Source organism: Pristiophorus japonicus, chromosome 18 (genome assembly GCF_044704955.1).
Source record: "Pristiophorus japonicus isolate sPriJap1 chromosome 18, sPriJap1.hap1, whole genome shotgun sequence".
In the NCBI taxonomy this organism is placed as follows: Eukaryota; Metazoa; Chordata; class Chondrichthyes; family Pristiophoridae; genus Pristiophorus; species Pristiophorus japonicus.
The window spans coordinates 97,936,304-97,963,860 of NC_091994.1; the positions used below are offsets into that span (position 1 = coordinate 97,936,304).

Consider the following 27,557-nt stretch of genomic DNA (forward strand, 5'->3'; position numbering starts at 1 on the left):
ACAGAACCAGAGAGAGAGACAGACAGAAAGTCAGCCAGAGACAGACAGGCAGGTACACACACACACAGAAAGACAGAGAGAGAAACAAAGTATAGTTACAGACAAATAGGGAAACACATAGTGGCAGTCATATAGAGAAAGAGAAACATGGACATGGACAAAAAGAGACACACAGAGTAAGAGCGAGACAAAGACATAGGCAGAATGAGAGAAAGAGACCAAGAGACAAAGGGAGAAAGTGGGACAGTCAGCGAAGGAGAGAACAGAAAAAGAATATTATTCAATTGAATCTTTTGAAATGATTGAGTTACAAAGATAACAGATTACAGCCAGTGTCAGAGTGTTTGTTTACAACCTGTCCCTCGCCTGCTTGCTTTGATCACCTCGAGGATTCACAGGGCTCAGTAATTAAATGTGTTCTCACTTTGAATCCAGTGACAGCATTGAGCTAAGATTGGACGTGGGTTATGAGCATGTGGTGCCCAGTCGTGTCAGCTGTCTGAAAGGTGCAGCTCATCCTATGCCCTGGACAGTGCTCCCTCACTCACTCCACCAATGCAACACTTGTCTGGTATCTGAAGGAAATGGATAGATGTACAGACGCCACAGTATTCTGGGACAAAGGGTCCTCACAACTATTTACTTCTATTAAGGAGTGCGCATTTCGATAGCGCCTCTCACAACCTCAGGACACCCCAAAGCGCTTTACAACAACAACTTGTATTTATATAGTGCCTTTCACGACATCAGGACACCCCAAAGCACTTTACAACCAATGAAAAGATGAAGGCTGTATTTTGTATTTATTGCCTTACCCATAGTTTGTCTGGCCTTGTTTACAAATCTGTTTTTTTTAGTGATGTTAATTGAGGGATAAATTCTGGCCCGGGACATAAGAATATAAGAAATAGGAGCAGGAGTAGCCCATACGGCCCCTCGAGCCTGCTTCGACATTCAATAAGACCTTGGCTGATCCGATCAAGGCCTCAGCTCCACTTCCCCGCCCGCTCCCCGTAACCCCTTATTGTTTAAGAAACTGTCTACTTCTGTGTTAAATGTATTCAATGCCCCGGCTTCCACAGCTCTCTGAGGCAGCGAATTCCACAGGTTTACAACCCTCTGAGAGAAGACATTTCTCTTCATCTCTGTTTTAAATTTGCGCCCCCATTATTCTCAGATCATGCCCTCTAGTTCTAGTCTCCCCCCATCAGTGGAAACATCCTCTCTGCATCCACCTTGTCAAGCCCCCTCATAATCTTATACGTTTCGATAAGATCACCTCTCATTCTTCTGAATTCCAAAGAGTAGAGGCCCAACCTACTCAACCTTTCCTCATACGTTAACCACCTCATCCCGGAATCAACCTACTGAACCTTCTCTGAACTGCCTCCAAAGCAAACATATCCTTTCGTAAATATGGAAACCAAAACTGCACGCAGTATTCCAGTTGTGGCCTCACCAATACCTTATATAGCTGTAGCAAGACTTCCCTGCTTTTATACTCCATCTCCTTTGCAATAAAGGCCAAGATATCATTGGCCTTCCTGATCACTTGCTGTACCTGCATACTATCCTTTTGTGTATCATGCACAAGTACCCACAAGTCCCGCTGTACTGCGGCACTTTGCAATCTTTCTCCATTTAAATAATAACTTGCTGTTTGATTTTTTTCTGCCAAACATTATACTCCATCTGCCAAATTTTTGCCCACTCACTTAGCCTGTCTGTGTCCTTTTCCAGATTTTTTGTGTCCTCCTCACACATTGCTTTTCCTCCCATCTTTTTATCGTCAGCAAACTTGGCTACGTTACACTCAGTCCCTTCTTCCAAGTCGTTAATATAGATTGTAAATAGTTGAGGTCCCAGCACTGATCCCTGCAGCACCCCACTAATTACTGGTTGCCAACCCGAGAATGAATCATTTATCCCGACTCTCTGTTCTCTGTTAGTTAGCCATTCCTCTACCAATGCTAATATATTACCCCCAACCCCGTGAACTTTTATCTTCTGTCCTTTTTCAAAATAGTGCCGTAGGATCTTTTACATCCACCGGAGAGGGCAGACGGGTCCTCGGTTTAATGTCTTATCTGAAAGATGACACCTCCAACAATGCAGCACTCGCTCAGCACTGCACTGGAGTGACAGCCTATATTTTGTGTTTAAGTCTCTGGAGTGGGACTTTGAACCCATGACCTTGTGACCCGGAGATGAGAGTGCTACCCACTGAGCCACGACTGAGGCTTAAACCGAAAGGTAAGCTGAATCCTCACTCCACTCAGTTCCTGTTCTCAGCTGCAATGAGCAGAATAGTGAAATATAGAGCCCCCTCTAGTGGACTACTGCTCCACCTAATGGACAACCGATGTAATGCAACTACTCATGTAAATACAATAAAAGGATCATGTGACAAGGTCACATGATGTAGCGCCATCGTGTGTGCAGAGTGCTTCGTGATGTTGTAAAGAATATATCACAAATAGGTGTTGAACTGACTGAGGGGAGGAAAATCAGAGGGCAGAGTCACGTGTGTCTAGCGCTCCCTGGTGACCGCACTACCAAAGGGCAGGCAGTGTGATCTCACCCCAATGGTGAATGGAAGGTGGGAAGATAGAGTAGTGGCATTAAGACACTAGCTGGTAAAAAACCTTGCAACCAATGTCCCTCACCAGTTGTGCTGGACCACACTCGGAGCATTGCTCAGAGTTCTGGTCTCCATATTACAAAACCTATATAGAAGCACTGGAGTTGGTGCAAATTTATTTTACAAGGTTGTTACCAGAACTGAGAGGTTGTACCCATCAGCGACGACTGAGTAGGCTGGGCCTCTTTTCTCTAGAGACGAGAAGACGGAGAGGTGATCTGAAAGGGTTCGATAAGTTTTATGTAGAGGAGATCTTTCCGTTAGTGGGGGAATCCAAAACTAGGGGCCATAAATATAAGACAGTCACTAATAAATCCATAATTCAGGAGACATGTCTTTACCCAGAGAGTGGTGAGAATGTGGAACCCAATACCACAGGGAGCGGTTGAGGCAAATAGCACAGATGCATTTAAGGGGAAGCTGGATAAATACATAAGGGAGAAAGGAATAGAAGGATAGGGTGAGATGAAGAGGGATGTGGAGCAGAAACATCGGCACGGACCTGATGTGTCTGTGCTGTACATTCGATGTATTGTTACTGTATTCTCAGAAAGCTTCAGCCCTCCCCCGCTGTGTCTCACTGAGGCTGTGGCTCAGACCAGAGCCGATCCTGATAGCACGATGAGGTCTGAAGGATTGTCAAGACTGCCTGGCTCCTCAGTGTCTCGCTCGCTTTGCTGCCGTCTCCAGGGCCCCGGATCAGTCCAGTCGACACCATCCATTAATCCCAGCAGACTGTCTCAGCGTTGCACGACTCCTCGTAAGCAACGGCCGGACTGCAAGCCACATTGCAGCCCACTTTATCATTACTCTCCATCAAATCTGCTCGAGCGGCCGACATACTTATTTATAGCTTTCATTTGATTTTCGCAGGCGATGCTCGCAAGTCCGCATTTATTGCCCGTCCCTATTTGCCCCGAGAGCATTGAGCATTCAATCACTTCGTGGGTTCGAATCCCACTCGAGGGATTTGGGCACAAAGTCCAGGCTGACACAGGCTGCCGGCGCTGAGGGGGGTGCTGCACTGCCGGAGGTACGGTCTCTGGAGTGGGGACTTGAACCCACCACCAATCTGACTCTGCATTACCCACTGAGCCACGGCTGACTCCATGACAACAATGCCGCATTTTCCTATCTGGCTTCGATTGAATCTCAGTGGCTGCCACGCAATCCGTGCCGGTTACTAACCGATGGTCATGAAGACAATCTGGAGAATGAGCAACTTACCATGGACTTCTCCACTGTAGACACGGACCCAGAGCTGTTTTTCTGCTGTTAGGGGAGTGGGAAAGAAAGTTCATGTGAGACAATGGATGCAGTAGGTGCCAGCTCAATTAATAATTTTAAATCTGAGATCGCTCGATTCGATAAAATGATATGGTGCAAAGGCAAGTGGGTGGAGTAACGCTACAGACCAGCCACCATCTCGGTGAATGACGGCACAAGCTCGAGGGGCTGAATGGCCTCCTCCTGTTGCTGTGAGTGCAGAGCACACCCGCAAATATCAGCAGCAACTAGCCCGACACTAATAACAGGCTGGACACTCCGCTGAAGAATAGAGTCTACCTAAAGCAGCCCAGGACACATACTTACTGGGGGAGCAGCAGCGAATGTCAGGCGTTTTCTTAATATTCAATTGGCTGGGCTGGTATTGGGCTTCGGTTTAACATCCGATCCAAACACTGGCACGATGCAAGATCAATCCCGCTCCGAGGGTCTGCCCGTATCGGGTCTCGTAACGCAGGGGATTGGCTGTGCCCAGAACTGGTCCCGTTACCAATAGAGCACTGACACCTCACAGCAGCCTGCCGGCCCCTCCAGCCTGGAGAAAGGCCGTGGGCAGCGAAGCACGGCCGGCAATCTCTTGGATACCTCTCTTTGTCACCTGCAGACGGGGCGAAAATGCCCGCCCCCTGTCGGGTGACCCGACGCACCCTGCAGCGCCTGCAGCCCAGGTCTCTGGCCTGATCCAGGGCAGCACCTCTGGGAGTGAGGGGACACCCAAAGCGGTGGGAGAAACGGAGTGGTGGGTAAGGCCTCCCCGAGGGGACGCCAACCCTCCAGGATTGTCCTGGAATCTCCAGGAATTGAAGCTCAATCCCCTGAACATTGCCGCGAGCAAAACCCAGGAGAAAAATCATTGGGGTAATCAAAAAATGATGTTTCTATTTCTTTTGTTTTTAAACACTCGTTTATTAGAGACTGAGGGGTGGGGGGGGCTAATGGCTGTTTGACCGAGGGGGGGGGGGTCATGTGATGAAACCTCCAGGAATGCATCCACCCAGAGTTGGCAACCACTATCTATCTCTTGCAGAATATTCTGCTCACATATTTCCTCATGACAAGAGCCAAACATTGTTGAAGAACCATTGAACCTGCTGCAATTATAATCCAAATTTCCCAAGGCCAAGCCTGTTGTGTTTAATTACACCGAACACTAAACTAAACAGAAGCCAATGAGCTTAAGGTGCTCGATGTTAAATCTCATTTCAGTTTTAATAAAACATATTATTCGAATTGTAATTGCAGATCTTATCGTTTCAATTAGAGATTTCTGGAGCTCAGGGAGGCCTGCTATCTCTGCTGTGAATTGCTCTGCAGTTACTGATGACTGAGCTCAGAGAAAGCAAAGCTTCACTTGTCACTGTTAAAGGACAGGATTAAACTGGTGTTGAAAATGGTAAAAGGATTTGATCGGGAGATACGGAGACGCTATTTCCTCTGGTGGGGAGAATCAAGAACAAGGGGGTCGTAATCTTAAACTTCGAGCTCGGCCCTTCAGGAGTTAAATCAGGAAGCACATTGTCACACACAGGGCAGCGGATATCTGGAATTCTCTCCCACAAAAGGCTGTGGATGCTGAGGGTCAAGTGGAGCTTTGAAGACTGAGAACGATAGATTTTTGTTAAAAAGAAAAAACGTGCATGTATATATAGCACCTTTCACGACCTTAAGACATCCCAAAGCATTTTACAGTCAATGAAGCATAGTCACTGTTGTAACATAGGAAACGCGGAAGCCAATTTGTGCACAGCAAGCTCCCACAATGAGATAATGACCAGATAATCTGTTTTAGAGATGTTGGTCTTTGAAATAGCGGCATGAGATCATTTACACCACCCGCGGGGGCAGATAGGTCATCGGTTTAACGTCTCACCAAAAGGTGGCACCTCCAACAATGCAGCACTCCCTCAATACTGCACTGGAGCATTCGCCTAGATTTTGTGCTCAAGTCCCGGAATGGGTCTTGAAGCCACAACGTTCTGACTCAGAGGCGAGAGTGCTACCCACTGTAAGGGTATCAAGGGATATGGAGCAAAGGCGGACAAATGGAGTTGAGCTGCAGACCAGCCATAATCTAGTGCAATGGTGGAGCAGGCTTGAGGGGCTGAATGACGTACTGCTGGTCTTATGGTCTGGGCTTGAGAAATATTCTTATTTTAAACGTATATTTCTAGAATGTTTTTTCACACACAAAGGAAAAAAAATGACAAGGTAAACATATCAACATGCACGGTCATCAGAAAACAGCCAGTATTATGTAAATCCAGCTGATCTCCCATGGCATTGCTCATCACTAGTCTGAGGGTATGGAGCACCATTGTGATTAGCTGCTAACTTGGCCTGTCACTGACGTAGCAAACTCATGAGGTCAGTCAGAGCAAAGTTCAGGCTTCAGATCAATGCCTGCTTCTAAGATTGGTTTGTATCTAATAACAAAGTGTGACAACCAGTGTGTGACAGCTAGATGTGTGACAGCTGGACTGTGACAGCCAGTGTGTGACAGCTGGACTGTGACAGCCAGTGTGTGACAGCTGGACTGTGACAGCCAGTGTGTGACAGCTGGACTGTGACAGCCAGTGTGTGACAGCTGGACTGTGACAGCCAGTGTGTGACAGCTAGACTGTGACAGCCATTGTGTGATAGCCAGTGTGTGACAGCTGGACTGTGATAGCCAGTGTGTGACAGCTAGTGTGTGACAGCCGGACTGTGACAGCCAGTGTGTGACAGCCAGTGTGTGACAGCTGGACTGTGACAGCCAGTGTGTGACAGCTGGACTGTGACAGCCAGTGTGTGACAGCTGGACTGTGACAGCTGGACTGTGACAGCTGGACTGTGACAGCCAGTGTGTGACAGCCAGTGTGTGACAGCTGGACTGCGACAGCTGGATGCTATAGGCAAAACATTAATATACAGGTGGTTCTGTCGGGTGTAGACAAGGTGGGTGCCTGGAGCTCTGATGTTGTCAGACTCCGAGGGGAGCACCAGTCCTGGTTATCTCACAAGGGAAAAGAGAGGTGGGAGAGGAAGGGGGTGTTGGCTAAAGGTTCACTAGATCTCAGGAGAGGGGTACAGGGGCGATAAGGAACCAGATCCTTGCCACAGTTTGCCTTGCACTGACCAGTCCCATTGAGAAGATTCTGCAGCGATTTAACTCACTGGTTAGGTACAGGGCAGGTCAAATATACAAACTCCCCAATGTACAGGGCAGGTGAGATACACAAACTCCCTCAACATGTACAGGACAGGTCAAATACACAAACCTCCTTGACATGTACAGGGCAGGTCAGATATACAAACTCCCTCAACATGTACAGGACAGGTCAAACACACAACATTCCCCCCCGCCCCCCCACCTCCGGTATTAACTCAAGTGCCTTGGCCCATGACTTGAGAAGAGTCCCCTCACTACACCAGTCCAAATCTTCCCTGTGCTCTGCCTTCATGGACTTTTAGCCATCACAACAAGGCAACTGACACAACAGAGAATAGGCAGTCATCACAGATCCAAACTAGCTTTGCTGAGCAAATAGAATGGAATCAAACAGCTACATCACGCAGACATTACTAGACGTTATTCCCAGCAGAATTTTATTTGCTTTGTTACCATTGCTCACCAAGTCCCACTCACTCACCGCCCCTTCCTCACTCACACACGTTTGCTCCCAGTCCCACAAAGTTTAAATTCTTTCGTGGCCATGCCCCTCCCTGTCAGTGTAATCTCCTCCAGCCATCCAACCATCCCAGAACGTGGTCTCATGTCCATCCCCCTCTCCCTTCGCTCCACCATTGATGGCCATGCCTTCAGCTGCCTCGGCACTAAGCTCTGAAATTTATCCCTAAACCTCTCCGCCTCTCTCTCCTCCTTTAAGACGCTCCTTAAAACCTGCCTCTTTGACCAAGCTTTGACCCTACTAATATCCCCTTCTTTGACTTGCCGTCCATTGTTGCCCGATTACACTGTGGGGCACATTTCTACATTAAAGGCACTATATAAGTACGTTTTTGTTACCTTGCAATCCACGGGGACCGTTCTAGAATCTAGGGAATTTTGAAAGATGACAACCAATGCATCCACTATCTCTGCAGCCACCTCTTTTAAAATCCGCGGATGTAGGCAATTAGGTCCAGGGGATTAGTTGGCTTTCAGCTCCATTCATTTTTCGAGTACTTTTTCTTTACTAATATTAATTACTTTAAGTTCCTCACTCTCATTATCTATTGTCATATCTTTTAATCTAATTTCCCAATCTATCTTAGCCAACTCGCCCTTCATACCTCCGCTATTAGCTTTGTTTAAATTTACAACCCTAGTTTCAGACGTAACCACATCACGCTCAAATTTAATATGAAATTCTATCATATTATGATCACTGTTCCCCAAAGGTTCCTTTACTATAAGAGTACTAACTAACCCTGTCTCAATACACAATACTAGATCTAAAATAGTCTGTTCCCTAGTTGGTTCCTTGATATATTGTTCTATAAAACTCTCTCAAATGCATTCCATGAACTCATCTTCCAAGCTACTTTTGCCAATTTGACTTGAAGCCAGCACTTTACAATGATACTCACAGACCGCTGATGACCTAGTTCAATTGAACAACAACTTACATTTTATGGCACTTTTAACATAATAAAATATCCCAAGCCACTTCACAGGAACGATTATCAAACAAGATTTGACACCGAGCCAGATAAGGAGATATTAGGACAGGTGACCAAAAGCCTGGTCAAAACGGTAAGTTTTAAGGAGCATCTTAAAGAAGAAGCGAGAGCTAGAGAGGTGGAGAGGTTTAGGGAGGGAATTCCAGAGCGTGGGGCCTCAGCAACAGAAGGCATGGCAGCCGATGGTGGAGTCGTGGAAATCAGGGATACGCAAGAGGCCAGAATTGGAGGAGTGCAGAGATCTCGGAGGGTTGTAGGGCTGGAGGAGGTTACTAACAGTCAGGGATGTGAGACTGAGAGGGGAGATGAAATTTGCCATGGGCGATAGCACAAACCGGGCGATAGCAAACCGGCCGTCCATTTTACGCTCGGCACGATTTTCTGCCGGTATGTGCTGGCGCCCAAGACCAATTTCACTCACCTCACTCTTGGGTTGGGTTTTATCTCAGATGCCAATGGGAAGCATCTCGCCATATCTCACCACAGGGCACTTCACAGACCCTGTGTTAAAGTGAATGGGCCTCGGGAGCTGGATATCACAAAGAAAGATTGCATTTATATAGCACCTTTCACGATGTCAGGACATCGCAACGCACTTTGAAGCCAATGAAGTACTTTTGAAGTGTTGTAATGCAGGAAACGCGGCAGCTATTTTGCACACAGCAAGGTCCCACAAGCGGCAATGTGACAATGACCCGATCATTTGCTTTTTTTTAAGTGATTGAGGGGTAAATATTGGCCCACGACACCGGGGATAACTCCCCTGCTCTTCTGCAAAATAGTGGCGTAGGATCTTTTACGTCCACCTGAGACAGCAGACGGAGCCTCGGATCAATGTCTCATATGAAAGACGGCACCTCTGACAGTGCGGCACTCCGTCAGTACTGCACTGGGAGTGTCAGCCTAAATTTTTGTGCTCAAGGCTCTGGAGTGGGGCTTGAACCCAGGACCTTCTGACCCAGAGGCGAGAGTGCTACCCACTGAGCCACGGCTGACAAGGGGTGCTGCTGTCCAACAGGTGCCGATAAAGCAGCCTGAGCTGGAGGGCGTGTGTGAGGTGGGGGGGCGGAGCTGGGCTACCTTCTTCAAGTCCGATTTCCCACACAGCTTCCCCGCTTGAGGGATGGCGTTGACACTGAAGCTGTCGGGATCTTCCCGGTCGCGGATTTTCGATTCCTTCAGCAGCGAATCGAGCTTCTTTTTAGCCACGCTCTCCACGTGCGTCCTGTTGGCCACGGCCTGTTCGCAAAGAGACAAGAAACAGACTCGTTAAATCCATCCCGCCCGCCGGGAGGTGGCAGAGACAGGAGGAGGACAAACGCAGCGAGGAACAAGAAACGAGCGGGGAGGGGGAACAAGCAGGTTAGATGGGCCTTACATCCCGCAATAAATCTCTATATTATGGGATGGCAAGGGCATGCAGTTTGATGAGTTCTGTGCACAGAGGAACCTCCATATCAACCAACAGACTGATGGATAATGGAAATGGGGCGGCTAACTGAGAGACTCCCTCGGTCTCCGTCAATTGTAGCCTTACACGTAAGAAAGAAAGATTTGCATTTATATAGCGCCTTTCATGACCACCGGACATGTCAAAGGGCTTTACAGCCAATGAAGTACTTTTGGAGTGTAGTCACTGTTGTAATGTGGGAAACGCAGCAGCCAACTTGCACACAGCAAGGTCACACAAACAACAACGTGATAATGACCAGATAATCTGTTTTTGTTATGTTGATTGAGGGATAAATATTGGCCAGGACACTGGGGATAACGCTCTATATCTCTTCTTTGAAATAGTGCCATGGGATCTTTTTGCAGATGACACTAAACTGGGTGGCGGTGTGAGCTGTGAGGAGGACGCTAAAAGGCTGCAGGGTGACTTGGACAGGTTAGGTGAGTGGGCAAATGCATGGCAGATGCAGAATAATGTGGATAAATGTGAGGCTATCCACTTTGGAGGCAATAACACGAAGGCAGAATATTATCTGAATGGTGGCAGACTAGGAAAAGGGGAGGTGCAACGAGACCTGGGTGTCATGGTTCATCAGTTACTGAAAGTGGGCACGCAGGTACAGCAGGCGGTGAAGGTGGCAAATGGTATGTTGGCCTTCATAGCTATGGGATTTGAATATAGGAGCAGGGAGGTGTTACTGCAGTTGTACAGGGCCTTAGTGAGGCCTCACCTGGAATATTGTGTTCAGTTTTGGTCTCCTAGTCTGAGGAAGGACGTTCTTGCTATTGAGGGAGTGCAGCGAAGGTTCATCAGACTGATTCCCGGGATGGCTGGACTGTCATATGAGGAGAGACTGGATCAACTGGGCCTTTATTCACTGGAGTTTAGAAGGATGAGAGAGGATCTCATAGAAACATATAAAATTCTGAAGGGACTGGACAGGTTAGATGCAGGAAGAATGTTCCCGATGTTGGGGAAGTCCAGGGGACATAGTCTTAGGATAAGGGGTAGGCCATTTAGGACAGCGATGAGGAAAAACTTCTTCACTCAGAGAGTTGTTAACCTGTGGAATTCCCTGCCGCGGAGATGATGCCAGTTCACTGGATATATTCAAGAGGGAGTTAGATATGACTCTTACTGTTAAGGGGATCAAGGGGTATGGAGAGAAAGCAGGAAAGGGGTACTGAAGGAATGATCAGCCATGATCTTATTGAATGGTGGTGCAGGCTCGAAGGGCCGAATGGCCTACTCCTGCACCTATTTTTCTATGTTTCTATGTTTACATCCACCCGAGAGAGCAGACGGGGCCTCGGTTTAACACCTCATCCGAAAGACGGCACCTCCGACAGTGCATGCTCCCTCAGCACTGCACTTGGGAGTGTCGGCCTGGATTTATGTGCACAAGGCTCTGGAGTGGGACTTGAACCTACAATTACCTGACTCAGAGGCGAGTGTGCTGCCCACTGGGCCACGGCTGACGTACGCTATCGGAGGACCCTCGGCTCAGGGACTGAAGACCTCATTGCAAACTGAATCTTTCCTCAGTTCCGACAAAAGGCCATCGACCTTCAAAGTTAACACTGCTCTCTTTCCCTCTCCACAGAGGCTGCCTGACCTGCCGACTGTCTTTCAGCACTGTCGGGTTTTTAATTTCAGCATTTTCGCTCTTGTGGAACTCGAGTGTTTTGCGGGGTGCGGGGGTTGAGTGGTGCCAGATCGATACTACTGGGCCATGGCCAGTCAAAGCACACTTAGCCCCAGGACAATTGAGGAGGGGGTGTGGATAATGGAGGTTCGACTGTGTCACAATCTGTGTTTATGTCATGATTTCACGGAGTGGCTGGAAGCTTTCACTGTGGAACAGAAGACAGTTGAAACTTGTTTTCCCCCCTCGAGCTGCCTCCACTGGGCTGGAGGTAAAGAAATTCTCCTTCATAACCAGAACGCAATCTCACAATTCGCTGACATTTGCCTTCAACTGCTTCACCTCCCTGGCATTAAAGTACTTTAAATTATAGAGTACTACAGTGCAGAAGGAGGCCATTCAGCCCATGGTGCCAGTGCCAGCTCTCCAATTAGTCCCACTCCCTGCTCTTTCCCCACAGCTCTGCTACATTTTGCTTGTCAACTATTTATCCAATTCTCTTTTGAAAGTTACTACTGAATCTGCTTCCACCGCCCTTTCAGGCTTTGAATTCCAGATCGCAACAACTCGCTGCGTAATAAAAGTTTCTCGCCTCCCCAACGACCCCCCGGCTATTTTTGCCAACATTCACTTCTCCCCCTGCTGGGCCAGTGTAATAAAATCTCTGCTCCGATTGCATCTTCTCCGTGGATCTGAATCGCCATCGCCAGCATTTTGCAAATGCGGAAAAAAGGTGAAAAGAGGCTGATGCTGGATTGAAAGAGGTTCCAAACATAAAGGACTGCTGACAGTTCAGCTCAGCGTGTTTGAGATGCTCCGTACAGGAGCTGAATGAAAGTCCAAGATCCATCATCAGCCGCGTGATTCAGCAACACATTGACCCTCTTTGAAAGTTATATTGAAATTCCTATTTTTAGATTTTTACATCAATGTACCAGGGTTATCGTTCTCTCCTGATGCCGTTACAGGAACCTTTACTGTTTCGACAAGGACACAAAAAGCTAATGGCTTGTTAGAGAAGTTAAACCTAACTGGACGACTGCAGATTCCACATCGAGCACCAGCGGCACTTTTATCCGCCAATTATCCCCAATTATCTCTCTCTCTCCTCCTGTCCCCTCTGATTCCCACAGGCACCAGCAAATGGCCCACTGGTACCTCACCAAGTGGACATTCTTCCCGTGCGAACCGATCAGCAAGCTATTCAACTATAGAGGCCATCACACCGGAGCCAGATCCTGTCCTCAGCCAATGTCCACACACGTATATAGCAGGAGTCACTGAATAGTGATTGGGACTTGTTGTTCCTTCCCTATCACGGGGCATTGAAGAAGATTATAGCGTTCCCACCATTGTGTGACTGAGACAAGCTAACAGACCATGCATTTTACCTGGGATCATTCTGGTTTGCATGGCTCAGTATCAGATTGGATGGTGCAATTACCAACAGCCCAGCAGGGATATTTTAAATTGGCCCACCCCTTGACTACAGCCAGCAGAGGGAGACAGAGAGCTCACACCACAATCAGAGACACCATCAACACAACTCAACCAGAGACACCATCAACACAACTCAACCAGAGATACCATCAACACCACAACCAGAGACACCATCAACACAACTCAACCAGAGATACCATCAACACCACAACCAGAGACACCATCAACACAACTCAACCAGAGACACCATCAACACAACTCAACCAGAGTCACCATCAACACCACAACCAGAGTCACCATCAACACCACAACCAGAGTCACCATTAACACCACAACCAGAGACACCATCAACACCACAACCACCATATTGAACAGAGAGAAAATCAGGCATGTGCCTCACCCTCAAGATTGGGTCAATGCCGAGTATCGGACTTATATCCACAATATCAGCTATTGTAGACACACGATACTGTGAAACGATATCCTGATACAGTTACATCCTTAAAGTGGTCCCAAAATAACATGATCAACTGCAAATATATGCAATCAGCTGATAATCATCAACCGCCAGACTCTTTTAAACCCGAATTAGACACTACATATATCTTCAGTTTTAACCTGGGAATTGCTGTTCCCTCTGTTATCGACGGACTATTCCACTGATGAATCCCCAACTGTTCAACTCATGGTAATGAGCAAGTGGAACGTGACACTTGGCCTAGAGGGGGAGCAGCATGATTTGGGCAGTAAATGCTTGTGTGTAGTATCTGGCTTTGTGAGCTTGTTTTTTCAAAACCTATTTACAATAAAAAATAACTGTTCACTGTTTGTCCAGGAACTACTTGTAACCATAACGATGTCCTGTTTGGTGGAATGAAGACCCCTTACACCTAACTGAGCTTACAACACTCACATAGACATGTGCACAAAGACATATATTTGCGTTAACAAAACTGGAATAAAGGGGGGAGGGTGGGGGGCATTTTAACCGAAGTGGCCCGGCGGGAATCCCACGGGACCAGGTGGAAGGCCGGCTTTAGACCACGCCCCTCCGTTGACTTCAATGCAGAGTAAGATCGGGCAGGGTGTAAAATCAGAGCTGCACCCAATCCTGTCAGCTTTCACGACAGGCGGGTTTAGGTTAGAATTGTCCTTTGACTAAAGGTGCTCACTGATAAGAGGCCGCACCCACTGTTGTGCTCCACGAATCACAAGCTGGCTGTCAAAGAAGGTTCATACCGCAGCCACCGTGGAAATCGCTGCAGAGTGCAAATAATTCAATCTCAGACTCTCAAACCCACAATCCAATCTGCAGGCACAGTGCGGGTCTGCCTCTAGTCGAACTAACATACGCTGTACGTCTGATGCAGTATAAGATTGAGCAAGTGTGTTAGTGACATCTAGTGGCACAACCCCAACGTTGCTCCAGGCTTTGCTTTTAAGTTGATTGGCTGTGCGAATTATCACCGGTGCGCTTTTATCGACACCAAGACCTGGAATGCCCGTGTTTGCAAACATCGCACCACCAAGCCTACACCGTGAATCTGCCGTCTCCAGAGAATACAACCGCTACACCAGCAAAGACATACCGATCCAGGCCGACTTGAACAACCTACCACCAACCCGTCTCAAATCTAGAAGGCCATTTTGGACCGTCGCCGAAGCCCTTCAGCGATCTCCCCTCAGCCTCGATGACCAATGGCGAAATGCCTGGAAGAACTGTGACATACGGAATGGATTCCTTACGGAGGACCCCACAGTACCTGTAGGATCAAACCTTCCTCGCAAACAGTGGGCAACCATCAACCGTCTCAGAACCGGTCATGGTCGATGCTGCCACCTTCTCCATAGGTGGAAGATCCCCATCATGTGACTGTGGAGCTCCTAATCAGACCCTGGAACACATCATTGAGCACTGCCCTCAGAGGGAATCACAGGCAGCCTACAAGATATCCACGCTGATACACCGGAAGCTTTGGCCCTGGATATCTGACTTAGATATTGACGTTTGATTTGCTTTGCTACTGTAATGTCTGTAAGCTTGTAATGTTTGTAGCTCCACACTGTGAATGTGGACGTATTGTGTACTGCAAGTGCAGGGTTAATAATAAACAGAACCGGCAGATTTCCGGAGACTTCCGAGAGAGCTGCCTGCCATGTTAGGAAGCTGTATATGCTGTGCTCTGTGAAGATATCACAGCTACTACCATAAGAGAGAGGAAGAGTTGATTGGCTGTCTAACACGGACACTTTGGACCCTACACCTGGTCTATTGGAAGGTTAAACAATTAGCTAATTCCTATGCAGTTAGACAACAGTTAACCAGATGGTTCAACCTCGTAGGTTGACTGGATTCAGGGAGTGCACTTTGCAGGAGGTACTTAACAACACACAAAGGCACCTGGGTCAGTATCTGTGTGTGAAGGAGTGAGAGCAGCAGACAATAAATGGGAGTGTGCACTACACCAACATCACAACGAAAGGTGAAGCATCTGGTTGGTCATTGGGAGCACTGGGGTCACCAGAGAGAGAAACCAACCTACTCTTCGCTTCATCGGATTAGGCAAGTATAAAACTGAGGGACCCGGGCACAAAAACAGAGGGGGAAATGGATCTGTCATTACATTATCAGTCTGCACACTGAGCTCCTGGACCTTGGGAACATTCGGAACAGGAGGAGGCCATTCCGCCCTTTGAGCCTGTTCCACCATTCAATTAGATCACGGTTAATTTGTACCTCCACTCCATTTACCCGCCTTTGTTCCACATTCCTTGATACCCTCATTGAACAAATAAAAAGTTTCAATTGTCCCAGAATCCTCAGCCTTTTGGGGGAGCAAATTCCAGATCTCTACTACCCTTTGGGCGCAAAGGTGTTTCCTGATTGTACTCCTGAATGACCAGGCGAGCAGGAACACGAAAGACAAATGGTCCCCACATCAGAACACTCCACTGTGTCCCTTTCCATCCCTCGGCCCCTCATAACTCCGACCATCCCAACCGGCATGTCTGATGGGGGTTGCAAACCCTCCAGGATTGCCCCGGAGTCTCCAGGAATGAAAGACGAATGTCCAGGACACTGCTGGGAGCAAACCCGGAGAAAAATCACAGTGGCATTAAAATTAATTCTGTTTAAAAAAAATGTATTTCAATGCTTTTGTTTATTAGTTATAAACATATTGCAGATAGTGGGAAAAGGATGCTTGACTGGGCGGGGCAGGCAGAGGTGGGAGATCATGTGATAAAACCTCCAATAATACATCCAACCAGATGTTGGTAGCCCGTGTGCCTCATCATGTTTACTCTTGAGCAGGACTTGCACTAAATGGACCAGAAAGAATGATCTTTTCAATGGCATTTACGTCACTTGGAGGAGGGGGGAGTAACTGCATTGTCCATATTCCCAAGTACATCCAATGATGCTAATTATAGCCTCACTGGATTGACAGCATGATTACTGTTATCATCAAGTACAGGACAGCAAGTACAGTGTGTTGTGAAGAGAATGAGGAACAAGGAGGGTAGATCATCTCAGATAACACCCTCATTGGCCCAAAATGAACCTGCAGAATCCAATCAACGCTAGGAGTCTTCACTATGTTATAGAATCTTCAAATCTTACAGCACAGAAGGAGGCCATTCAGCCCATCGTGCCTGTGCCGGCTCACTGATAGAGCTATCCAATTAGCCCCATGTCCTTGCTCTTTCCCCATCGCTCTGCACTTTTTTCCCCTTTTTCCTTTTCAAGTAATTATCCAATTCCCTGTTGAAGGTTACAATTGAATCTGCTTCCACCACCCTTTCAGCTGGTGCTCTGCCTAAAGGGTTGGTGTCAGCAGACATTTCCCTAGTTAGCTTATCAGGAGAGAGAATTGTAATGGATCTTATACATTGAGAGTACGTATCATCATAGGCAGTCCCTCGGAGTCAAGGATGACTTGCCTCCACACTAGAAATGAGTTCTCAGGTGACTGAAGAGTCCAATGCGGGACCTACAGCCTCTGTCACAGGTGGGGCAGACAATGGTTGAAGGAACAGGTGGGTGGGGAGCCTGGGTTGCCATGTGCTCCTTCCACTGCAGACGCTTGGCTTCAGCTTGCTCTCGGCACAGAGACTCGAGGTGTTCAGCGCCTTCCCAGATGCTTTTCCTCCACTTTGGGCGGTCTTGGGCCAAGGATTCCCAGGTGCCAGTGGGGATGTTACATTTTTTCAAGGAGGCTTTGAGGGTGTTCTTGAAACGTTTCCTCTGCCCTCCTGGGGCTCGCTTGCCGTGTCGGAGCTCCAAGGGTACGTATATGGGTCATCTGAAGGGATTCGTGCTTTTTACAGTTTTATAAACGTTACCGATATCTCATGAGAGCGTGGATAATTGGATGGGCAATTTACTCGGATTGATGGTCTCCCCTTTCCCAAAATATGTTACTGTGTTATTAAGAGCGATTAACCTCTGGCCATCCCTAATTTACGACACAACACTTAGTTCCTTGTACAATGGGTTCCCAACTCTGATTGGACGTATTCCTGGAGGTTTCATCACATGACCTTCTGCCTCCAACTGCCCCGCCCTCAGGCTCCCGTCATTGGTGGCCCGACACGTCCATCCTCACGGAGCCCCACCTTCCCTTAGCCAATCAGAAAGCAAACAGACTCTTCACTACCCGATTGGATGATTCTTGGCTGTCAGTCAAACAGCCCTTCCTTTTCCAATGCCAACATTTTTATAATTAATTTAAAAATCTGTTGATAGAAATGTTTGTATTTAGTGCCCCTGTGATGTTTCTCTTGGGTTGCAGTGTCCTAGAGATTAATCCTCAATTCCTGGAGCAGTTGGCAACTCACTGACTAAGACTGCAGAACCGCTTCTAATTGTGCCAGGTCTGAGAGAGCTGTCTTGTGCTCTTCCCCAACAAGAACAGATCAGACAGAATCATCCCACTTTGCCGCTCTGCCCCATCACATTACCTTTTCCACTTGCATCCAAACTGAGATTTTACGCACGTCACACGACATTGTTCCCATAACACGGTTTTAGTTACACACACACCCACTTCTATACACGGGAAGGCACCTTAGTACTCCCTCTGAACATTGCCACAGGTACCATGCTAAGGAGAATGGGGGGGGGGGAAATGAGATGGTGATAGTTCAGTCAACAGTACCTTCCACTTCACGTGAATGCGCCATCGAGGAGGAAGAAAAGGCAGTAAGTACAGATGCAGACACACGGAGATACAGAATCAAAGAGAATCTCATGAGGTTAACATGGAAATTACATAGAATGACATAGAATGTGCAGCACAGACACAGGCCATTCGGCCCAACAGGTCTGTGCCGGTGTTTATGCTCCACACCACCCCTTCCCACCATCATCCAGCTTCTGGATGGACCGTTGGAGCGGGCATCCCCACTGAAATCCAGTCGTCAGCTAACAGTGATCGGGGTTTGTTGTTAAATGCAGTTGACACTCAGTCAGCATGGCAGCGAGTAAAAGATGGACGTTTTATGGTCTGCTCACAGAAACCATTTTCGGGGCCATTTTCACGAGGGAAGCGCCCAGTTGTAACGGGCTGTTTAAATGATCCATGTCCGGAAAGGAGTTACTATTTGGCCCTCCTTGCTGGAACACCAACGTGATCACATTTAACTGCAGCGCTGTGATTTGGTGGTTGTTGATCTGTTTCTCAGGGCTGAACCATGTTCATTATGGGGTTTGTCCATGGGGATGTGACTAACCCCTAGAAAATCAGGCTGGAATGTAACATTCCATCAATGGCAAATAAATAAATATTGTTTTAAAGATCCAATGTGTACGACATGCATCAGTCTGTTCAGAGCCGTGTCAGTGGTCTTTCAATTCAGTGATTCAGATGAAATTATTTTTCAATAAAATAATAAGTGAGACAGAAATCGCAAAGCTTTCTGTTCTGGAAGGTTATGTTTAGTAAAACCTCCAATTTAAAAAGTACACAATATTGCTCCTTGTAAGAACTTTGAGCAGTTTATATAGAACGTTCTAATCACGGACAAAGGTGGGCGGCCCACTGAGTAACTGTTATCCCATTTTGCAGTGTCCTGTGCACTGGACACACAGACATCAACAAGACTCGCAATCTGCCTTTTGGAGGAATATTAAATCCAGCTGGGCAGATTAGAAAAAATATTTATTCACAACCAGATAGGAGAAGGCAGTTTAAAAGACAGACCAGCATTTATATAGCGCCTTTCACGACCACCGGATGTATCAAAGCGCTTTACAGCGAATGAAGTACTTTTGAAGTGTAGTCACTGTTGTAATGTGGGAAACGCGGCAGCAAATTTGCGCACAGCAAGATCCCACAAACTGCAGTGTGACAATGACCAGATAATGTGTTTTTGTTACATTGATTGAGGAATAAATATTGGCCAAGACATCGGGGATAACTCCCCTGCTCTTCTTCGAAATAGTGCCATGGGATCTTTTCGGTCCACCTGAGAGAGAGCAGACAGGGCCTCGGTTTAACGTCTCAACCGAAAGACGGCACCTGCAACAGTGCAGCACTCCCTCCGCACTGCACTGGAGTGTCAGCCTAGATTTATGTGCTCAAAGTCTCTGGAGTGGGACTTGAACCCACAACCTTCTGACTCAGAGGTGAGTGTGCAACCCACTGAGCCACGGGTGACACATTAAAAGAATAAGAGTGTAAGAAATTCTACCCAGCCATATTCTTATATAAGATATGGTGATGCAATGGTGGACATGTTTCTGATTGCTGTCATGGGAGGGGGGGGATTTCAGCAAAGACTCCAAGACAAAGGCACTGCTTATAATGGCAAACCGAGGGAGCATATCTCTCAGTAGAAAGAAATCAATACGGCTGCCCCATGCCCAACAAAGGAGGGGGTTTTTCAGTCAGTGACCTACCTCCTTCTGTTCTTAAACATTCCACCCAATTTGCTCACCACAAGCTTGACGAACAGAGATTTCAAACCTGCAAGGTTGGCAGGCCAAAACCTCATGGATTTATACATTCACATCAGCTTACTGCAACGCGGAGAGAGGCCTCTTTCAAACTGCAGCGCTTTACAGAGATGCCTCTAATGTTTGAGAACCAGCAGTGCTTCAGGATATAACAAAGCAACGGGCAAACTAATGAGACACCAAAACAGCTGTAACCCAGGGAATGAGGGCTGCCAACAGAAATGACAGGAAAGGATTCAGTGTTCTTCGGAACAAGCCATGAAATAGAGGACTAGCTGTCCCATGTGTGATTTCTTGGAGATAGACAGATGCTAAGTATGGGAGCCTTTAAACGAGGCCAATTTCACCAACAGGATTCTTTTAAAGAGGAGCATCTAATCAGCATATAGTTATTAACAGTGCATCACCCTTCAACAGTCCAGATCCACGCAGTTAGAACTTTGTGAATTTTGTCCCCATCGGAGTGACCGCAGTCAGAACTAGGGAATACAACACCTTCAGCTCAGGCATTTCCAGGTCAAGTACAGCACGGGGTTAGATACAGAGTAAAGCTACCTCTACACTGTCCTATCAAACATTCCCAGGGCAGGTGCAGCACGGGTTAGATACAGCGTGAAACTCTCTCTACACTGTCCCAAACACTCCTAGGGCGGGTACTGCACGGGTTAGATACAGAGTAAAGCTCCCACTACCCTGTCCCATCAAACACTCCCAGGGAAGGTACAGCACGGGTTATATACAGAGTAAAGCTCCCACTACCCTGTCCCATCAAACAGTCCCAGGGCAGGTACAGCATGGGTTAGATACAGAGTAAAGCTCCCTCTACACTGTCCCATCAAACACTCCCAGGGCGGGTACAGCACGGGTTAGATACAGAGTAAAGCTCCCTCTATACTGTCCCATCAAACACTCCCAGGGCGGGTACAGCATGGGTTAGATACAGAGTAAAGCTCCCACTACCCTGTCCCATCAAACACTCCCAGGGCAGGTTAAGCACGGGTTATATACAGAGTAAAGTTCCCTCTACACTGTCCCAAACACTCCCAGGGCGGGTGCAGCACGGGTTAGATACAGAGTAAAGCTCCCTCTACACTGTCCCATCAAACACTCCCAGGGCGGGTACAGCATGGGTTAGATACAGAGTAAAGCTCCCACTACCCTGTCCCATCAAACACTCCCAGGGCAGGTTAAGCACGGGTTATATACAGAGTAAAGTTCCCTCTACACTGTCCCAAACACTCCCAGGGCAGGTTAAGCACGGGTTAGATACAGAGTAAAGCTCCCTCTACACTGTCCCAAACACTCCCAGGGCAGGTTAAGCACGGGTTAGATACAGAGTAAAGCTCCCTCTACACTGTCCCAAACACTCCCAGGGCGGGTGCAGCATAGCCAAACGCTGGGCAAAGCTCCCCCCTAAAGCTCAACAACATGCCTGAGCCACAGAACACCAACCTGCCATTTTCCATTTCTGACACGAGTCGCCCTGCAGTCTCTGTACGATTAGATTGCCAATTTCATGCTGAATTAGAGGCACCTTTATCTTTGGGACTCAGTGGCAAATGGAAGTGGGTTGAGACTGCCCAAACCCATGTTACGCACAGTGAGCAGGCAGAGTAGATTTAGTTTCATTAGTCTGGGTTGAACCTGGCAGCGTGCAACTAAAGCTCTCGCTCCCCCTCTTTCTTTATGATTTTTAATGGGGACCCTGGTAATGAATATTTCTCATTAAATAAGTCTCCATTATGGAGCAGTGGTGTCACCTTCAATGAATCTGATGATGCCGTTGCCATTTCTCTCAGTGGCTGGCCCAGCCAGGGTTTGAGTGGCAATAATTTAAACAGGGCCCCTTTGCTGTGATATTTTTTCACTGTATCAGACCATTGAGTTTTTTCAGAAGCACTGATCCTCTCCACTAACCAGGAAAATCCATGTGACAGGGAGCTTTGAGATTACTAAAGGGTTTCCCAACAGCAGCTAGAATTTTAACAATGTGTAATTATCTTCAAATTTTCTCTTGTGGTGACAATCTTCCTTATCCTCACTGCACAACCCCACCTCATCCCCCGCATCAATCTTCAGTAAGCATCTGAACCTTTAATAATCAGCGTAAATGATGGTCTCTGATAGGATAATTACACACTATATATAAAAAAGGGTTTAATGGGGTAGAAGAGAGGGTCTGTTTCTATTATTTGAAAATGATTGCCATATAAAATGAAAGCGGTATTGTTCTTCCCAACACCCACTCCCCAGAGAAACCATCGTCAAGCGTTCAGTTTAGATTTTTCTACTTACATCTCCATTCATCAACTTGCAGTCATCCTCGATTTCATCGGCACTGTCCTCATCCGATACATCACCTTCCTCAGCATCATCACTGATGTTGGCGGATAGTTTCTTGCCCTGATATGGAGGGAAACAGAGGACCAGGCGAGGGGAGAGATGAGAGAGAGATGGGTGAGAGATGGGTGAGAGATGGGTGAGATGGGCGAGAGGGGGGCGAGGGGGGCGAGGGGAGAGATGGGTGAGAGGGGAGAGATGAGAGATGGGCAAGAGGGGAGAGATGGGGGAGAGGGGAGAGATGGGGGAGAGGGGAGAGATGGGGGAGAGGGGAGAGATGGGGGAGAGGGGAGAGATGGGGGAGAGGGGAGAGATGGGGAGAGGGGGGGGCGAGGGGGGTGAGGGGAGGGATGGGCGAGAATGATGGGAGAGAGGGGGTTGAGGGGAGAGATGGGGAGAGGGGGGAGAGGGGGACGAGGGGAGAGATGGGGAGAGGGGGGCGAGGGGAGATTGGGGAGAGGGGGGTGAGGGGAGATTGGGGAGAGGGGGGGCGAGGGGAGATGGGGGAGAGGGGGGCACGAGGGGAGAGAGGGGGTTGAGGGGAGAGATGGGGAGGGGGGCGAGGAGATATGGGGAGGGGGGCGAGGGGAAAGATGGGAGTGAGGGGGCGAGGGGAGAGATGGGGGAGAGGGGGACGAGGGGAGAGATGGGGAGATGGGGAGAGGGGGTGAGGGGGTGAGGGGGTGAGGGGGACGAGGGGAGAGATGGGGAGAGGGGGTGAGGGGGTGAGGGGGTGAGGGGGTGAGGGGGCGAGGGGAGAGATGGGCGAGAATGATGGGAGAGGGGGGTGAGAGGAGAGATGGGGCAAGGGGAGATGGGGAGAGGGGGGCGAGGGAGAGATGGGGGAGGGGGGAGCGAGGAGAGAGATAGGGGAGAGAGTGGGCGAGGGGAGAGAGTGGGCGAGGGGAGAGAGGGGGCGAGGGGAGAGAGGGGGGTCGAGGGGGCGAGGGGAGAGATGGGCGAGAGGGGGGGCGAGAGGGGATGAGAGGTGGGTGAGAGAGGAATGAGGTGAGAGGGGGGCGAAGGGAGAGATGGGGTAGAGGGGGGCGAGGGGAGAGATGGGAGAGAAGGGGGCAAGGGGAGAGATGGGAGAGAAGGGGGCGAGGGGAGAGATGGGAGAGAGGGAGATGAGAAAGAGAGAAAGGTGGGAAAGAGGGTGCAAGAACGATGGGAGAGAAAGATGGGAAAGAAAAAGAGATGAGAAAAAGGAGAAGTGAGCAATGGGAAGAGAAGATGGTGGGGAAAGGAGTGAGGGGTGAAAAAGATGGGAGAGAGATAAAGAAATGAAAAAGAGAGATGCACGAGAAATGGGAAAGAGAGTAATGGGAAAGACAGAACGATGGGAAAATAGAGAGATAAGGACAAGAGCGAGAGAGATGTGAAAGAGGGAGAGAGATAAGGAAGGGGGAGAGAGATAAGGAAGGGGAAGAGAGATAAGGAAGGGGAAGAGAGATGGGGAAGGGGGATGTTAAAGATATATATAGGAAAGTGGGGAAGAGAAAAAGAGATGGGAAAAGGGGGAATGAACAAGAAACAGGAAAGAGTGAGATAGAGATGGGGAGAGACAAGGAGATGGGGAGAGAACAATACAAGAGATTTAACCAACTCAAAATGGCCATAAGCAAACTTAAAAACTTTTCCCTAGCACAGATAGCTCATAGTATGAATTGTTTAGTCAGAATCACCAAGAGAAGCGAATTGCCAAATAAGGGCCCTATCACCCAATTGCAAGAGTTGCCTTGTGAGCACAGGCTGTGGACAATCAGGGAGACATCTTCGCTTTAGTGATTGTCAGTCCAAGACACATCAACAGGGTTTGGAGGTTGACCCTGAAGCTGAGGAGATATGGACCACGTGATTTAATAGGTGTGCTTTAAATCTCAACATACACATTTAGATACATTAGATTCTTACCATTTCATGAAGTAATAAGCAATGTTTTTACAGTTTCCCACCTATTTCCACCTCCGTAACATCGCCCTTGCCTCAGCTCATCCCCTGCTGAAACCCTCATCCATGCCTTTGTTACCTCTAGACGTCTATGCCAAAGCTCCCCTGGCTGGCCTCCCACATTCTACCCTACGTAAACTTGAGGTCATCCAAAACTCGGCTGCCTGTGTCCTAACTCACACCAAGTCCCGCTCACCCATCACCCCTGTGCTCGCTGACCTACATTGGCTCCAGGTTAAGCAACGCCTCAATTTCAAAATTTTCATCCTCGTTTTAAAATCCCTCCATGGCCTCGCCCCTCCCTATCTCTGTAACCTCCTTCAGTCCCACAATCCCCCGAGATGCCTGCGCTCCTCTAATTCTGCCCTCTTGAGCATCCCTGATTATAATCAATCAATCATTGGTGATCGTGCCTTCTGTTGCCTGGGCCCCAAGCTCTGGAATTCCTGGCCAATACCTCTCCGCTTCTCTTTCCTCCTTTAAGACGTTTCATAAAACATACCTCTTTGACCAAGCTTTTGGTCACCTGCCCTAATTTCTGCTTATGCGACTTGGTGTCAACATTTTTGTCTTATAATACCCCTGTGAAGCACCTTGGGATGTTTTACTACATTAAAGGTGCTATATAAATACAAGTTGTTTGCTGCAGAGAGTCATTCCCAATTGGTTGCTTTAGAAAGAGGGCAGAGATCAATTTTTGTCTATTGCTGGACAATAGCCGCAATTCCTCGTCATGCCAGGGACACTGTGTGTGTGTCCCTATACACACTTCCCAGCAGAGGTCATTGGAGAGCAATCAGGAACTGGATCCCTTGGTTGATTTTCCCCTTGTCCAACCTTGAGGCAGCAAGGTCAATACAGACCGGAAAGCCCCTGGTTTCATTCCCACACTGAGCTGAGGTGGCAACTGAGGCTTTTCAGTCAGCCTCTGTGTCACTGCGAGGGGGAAATCAGCCGAGGTTCCTGCCCATTGCTGTCCAGCATCTGGATTGGATACCACTGTGATGACTTTCATGGTCAAATAGTGAATGGTGACACAACAACAACAACTTCCATTTACATAGCGCAGTAAAACATCCCGAGCTGCTTCACAGAAGTGTTACCAAATAAAATTTGACACCAAGCCACATAAGGAGATATTAAGGCAGGTCAAAGATTTAGGTTTTAAGGAACGACTTAAAGGAGGAGAGAAAAATAGAGAGATGGAGAGGTTTAGGGAGGGAATTTCAGAGCTTAGGGCCTCGGCAACAGAAGGCACGGCCGCCAATGGTGGAGCGATTAAAATCAGGGATGCTCAAAAGGCTAGAGTTGGAGGAGCGCAGATATATCAGAGGGTGGTAGGAGGTCACAGATAGGGAGGGGCAAGGCCAGGGAGGGATTTGAAAACAAGGATGAGAATTCTAAAATCGAGGCGTTGCTCAACCGGAAGCCAATGTAGGTGAGCGAGCACGGGGGTGATTGATGAACCGGACTCACTGTCAAGGCTCACCCATGAAGAACGGCCATCGAGCCTGAGCAGGAACGTCTCCCAGCACTTTCAGGGGGAAAAAACTGAATCGAAAACAACCCATTAAAAAGGAGATAGATTCACCGACATGTAATGGTCTGGCTCATCGCATTCTTCATACATACAGCAGTTGTATCTGTTATGTATTTAACCCCTTGCAACCTGTATCACATTACCACCAGAGGGCCTACCTGTTGGGAGTCCCAAGGGATCCCAGCATCCCTTGGGAGCACGGTATATAAGCAGGCCACCCACGAGGTACCCGCACTCTGGAGTCTTATTAAAGGAGCTAAGATCACACTTGCTCATTGTACACAGTACTCAGTTTCATCCTTTATTATGAGTGTATCAGTATCATTATCGGGAAATAGAATCACCTTGTTTCTATGAACAACCACTTTCCTTAAATGACCCAATTTTTTTTGGGGGGGGGGGGTCGAACTACATGTGAAATTTACATCAGCTCAGAGGTTTGAGCATAAATCAAACGTGTCCCAAATCTCTCCAGCGCTGCCTGATTTAGATCAGGTGCGGTAGTGCAGAGAGTACAGTCAGCCTCTAAGAAAACTCACTGTCTCTCCGATACTCATTTCCGTCTCATGGAGATCATTTGTTTCCCAGACATGGACGAGGCCACAGACGTTGTGGCTGTAGAACAGTACAGGATGATTTGTCTGTTGAATGTATGTTCGGGGTAAGGGGGAAGTCAGGAGAAACCTCGTGACCAAAGGGTCATTGAAGTGTGGAACAATCACTCAGGAATGACACCAACGGCTTCAATGGGATGATGTACATTGATTGATTAAAACTGTTTTCATTGGCTGGTGAATCAATAACAAGGGGGTTCAGACTGGGGATCATCACTAGAAGAATAAGAGAACATTATATAGAATGTAGAGCACACAAACAGGCCTTTCGGCCCAACTGCTCTGTGCCGGTGTTTATGCTCCACGCAAGCCCCCCCCCCCCTTCTCACCTGCCCTCTGTATCGTTCTATCCCTTTCTCCCTCGAGCATGTATCAAACCTCCCCTTAAATACATCCATGTTCTCTGCTTCAACCGCTCTGTGTAGCTGTGAGCACTACCTTCTCACCACTCTCTGTGTAAAGAAATTCCTGCTAAATTCTTTATTTGATCTGCTAGTGACTATCTTATATTTACGCCCCTTTGTCCTCGACTCGCACACAAGCAGAAACAGTTCCCCCACATCCAACCTATCGCAGAAGAAATGTTTTTACACAGCTGGATGTAAAAGATCCCAAGACATTAAATTCAAGAAGAGCAGGGGCGTTCTCCCAGTGTCCTGAATAACAGTATTCCTCAACCAACATCTCTAAAACAGAGATCTGGTTATTACCTCATTACTTTTCGTTGGAGCTTGCTATGCACAAATTGGCCACTGCGTTTCCTAAATTACAACAGTGACTATACTTCAAAAGTACTTCCTTGCCTGGGAAGTATTTTTGGAACGTCCTGAGCACATGAAAGGAACATTAATAAATGCAAATTGTAGCTTTTAAATAGCAACCTTTCCCTTTAATTGAGATGGGGGGGTGGGGGTGAGGGGCCTGTTACCATAGCAATATCAGGGGAAAAATAAATTCAGTTTTCTTTTTCTCAAATTGGATACAGATAAAACATAATAGCCCTATAATCAATCTCTAAGAGAGAAAT

General features: G+C 47.8%; 1 protein-coding gene across 1 annotated transcript in view; it reads right to left on the reverse strand.

Annotated features, from left to right (window-relative positions):
• plch2a (phospholipase C, eta 2a) overlaps positions 1 to 27,557 on the reverse strand; it is a 146,669-nt gene that overhangs the window by 52,152 nt on the left and 66,960 nt on the right. The window contains exons 10-11 of the mRNA XM_070860735.1: positions 22,382 to 22,489; positions 9,671 to 9,829 (exon numbers count right to left, since the gene is read on the reverse strand). Coding sequence (XP_070716836.1) covers positions 9,671 to 9,829; positions 22,382 to 22,489 — 267 coding nt within the window. The remainder of the gene's footprint in view (positions 1 to 9,670; positions 9,830 to 22,381; positions 22,490 to 27,557) is intronic.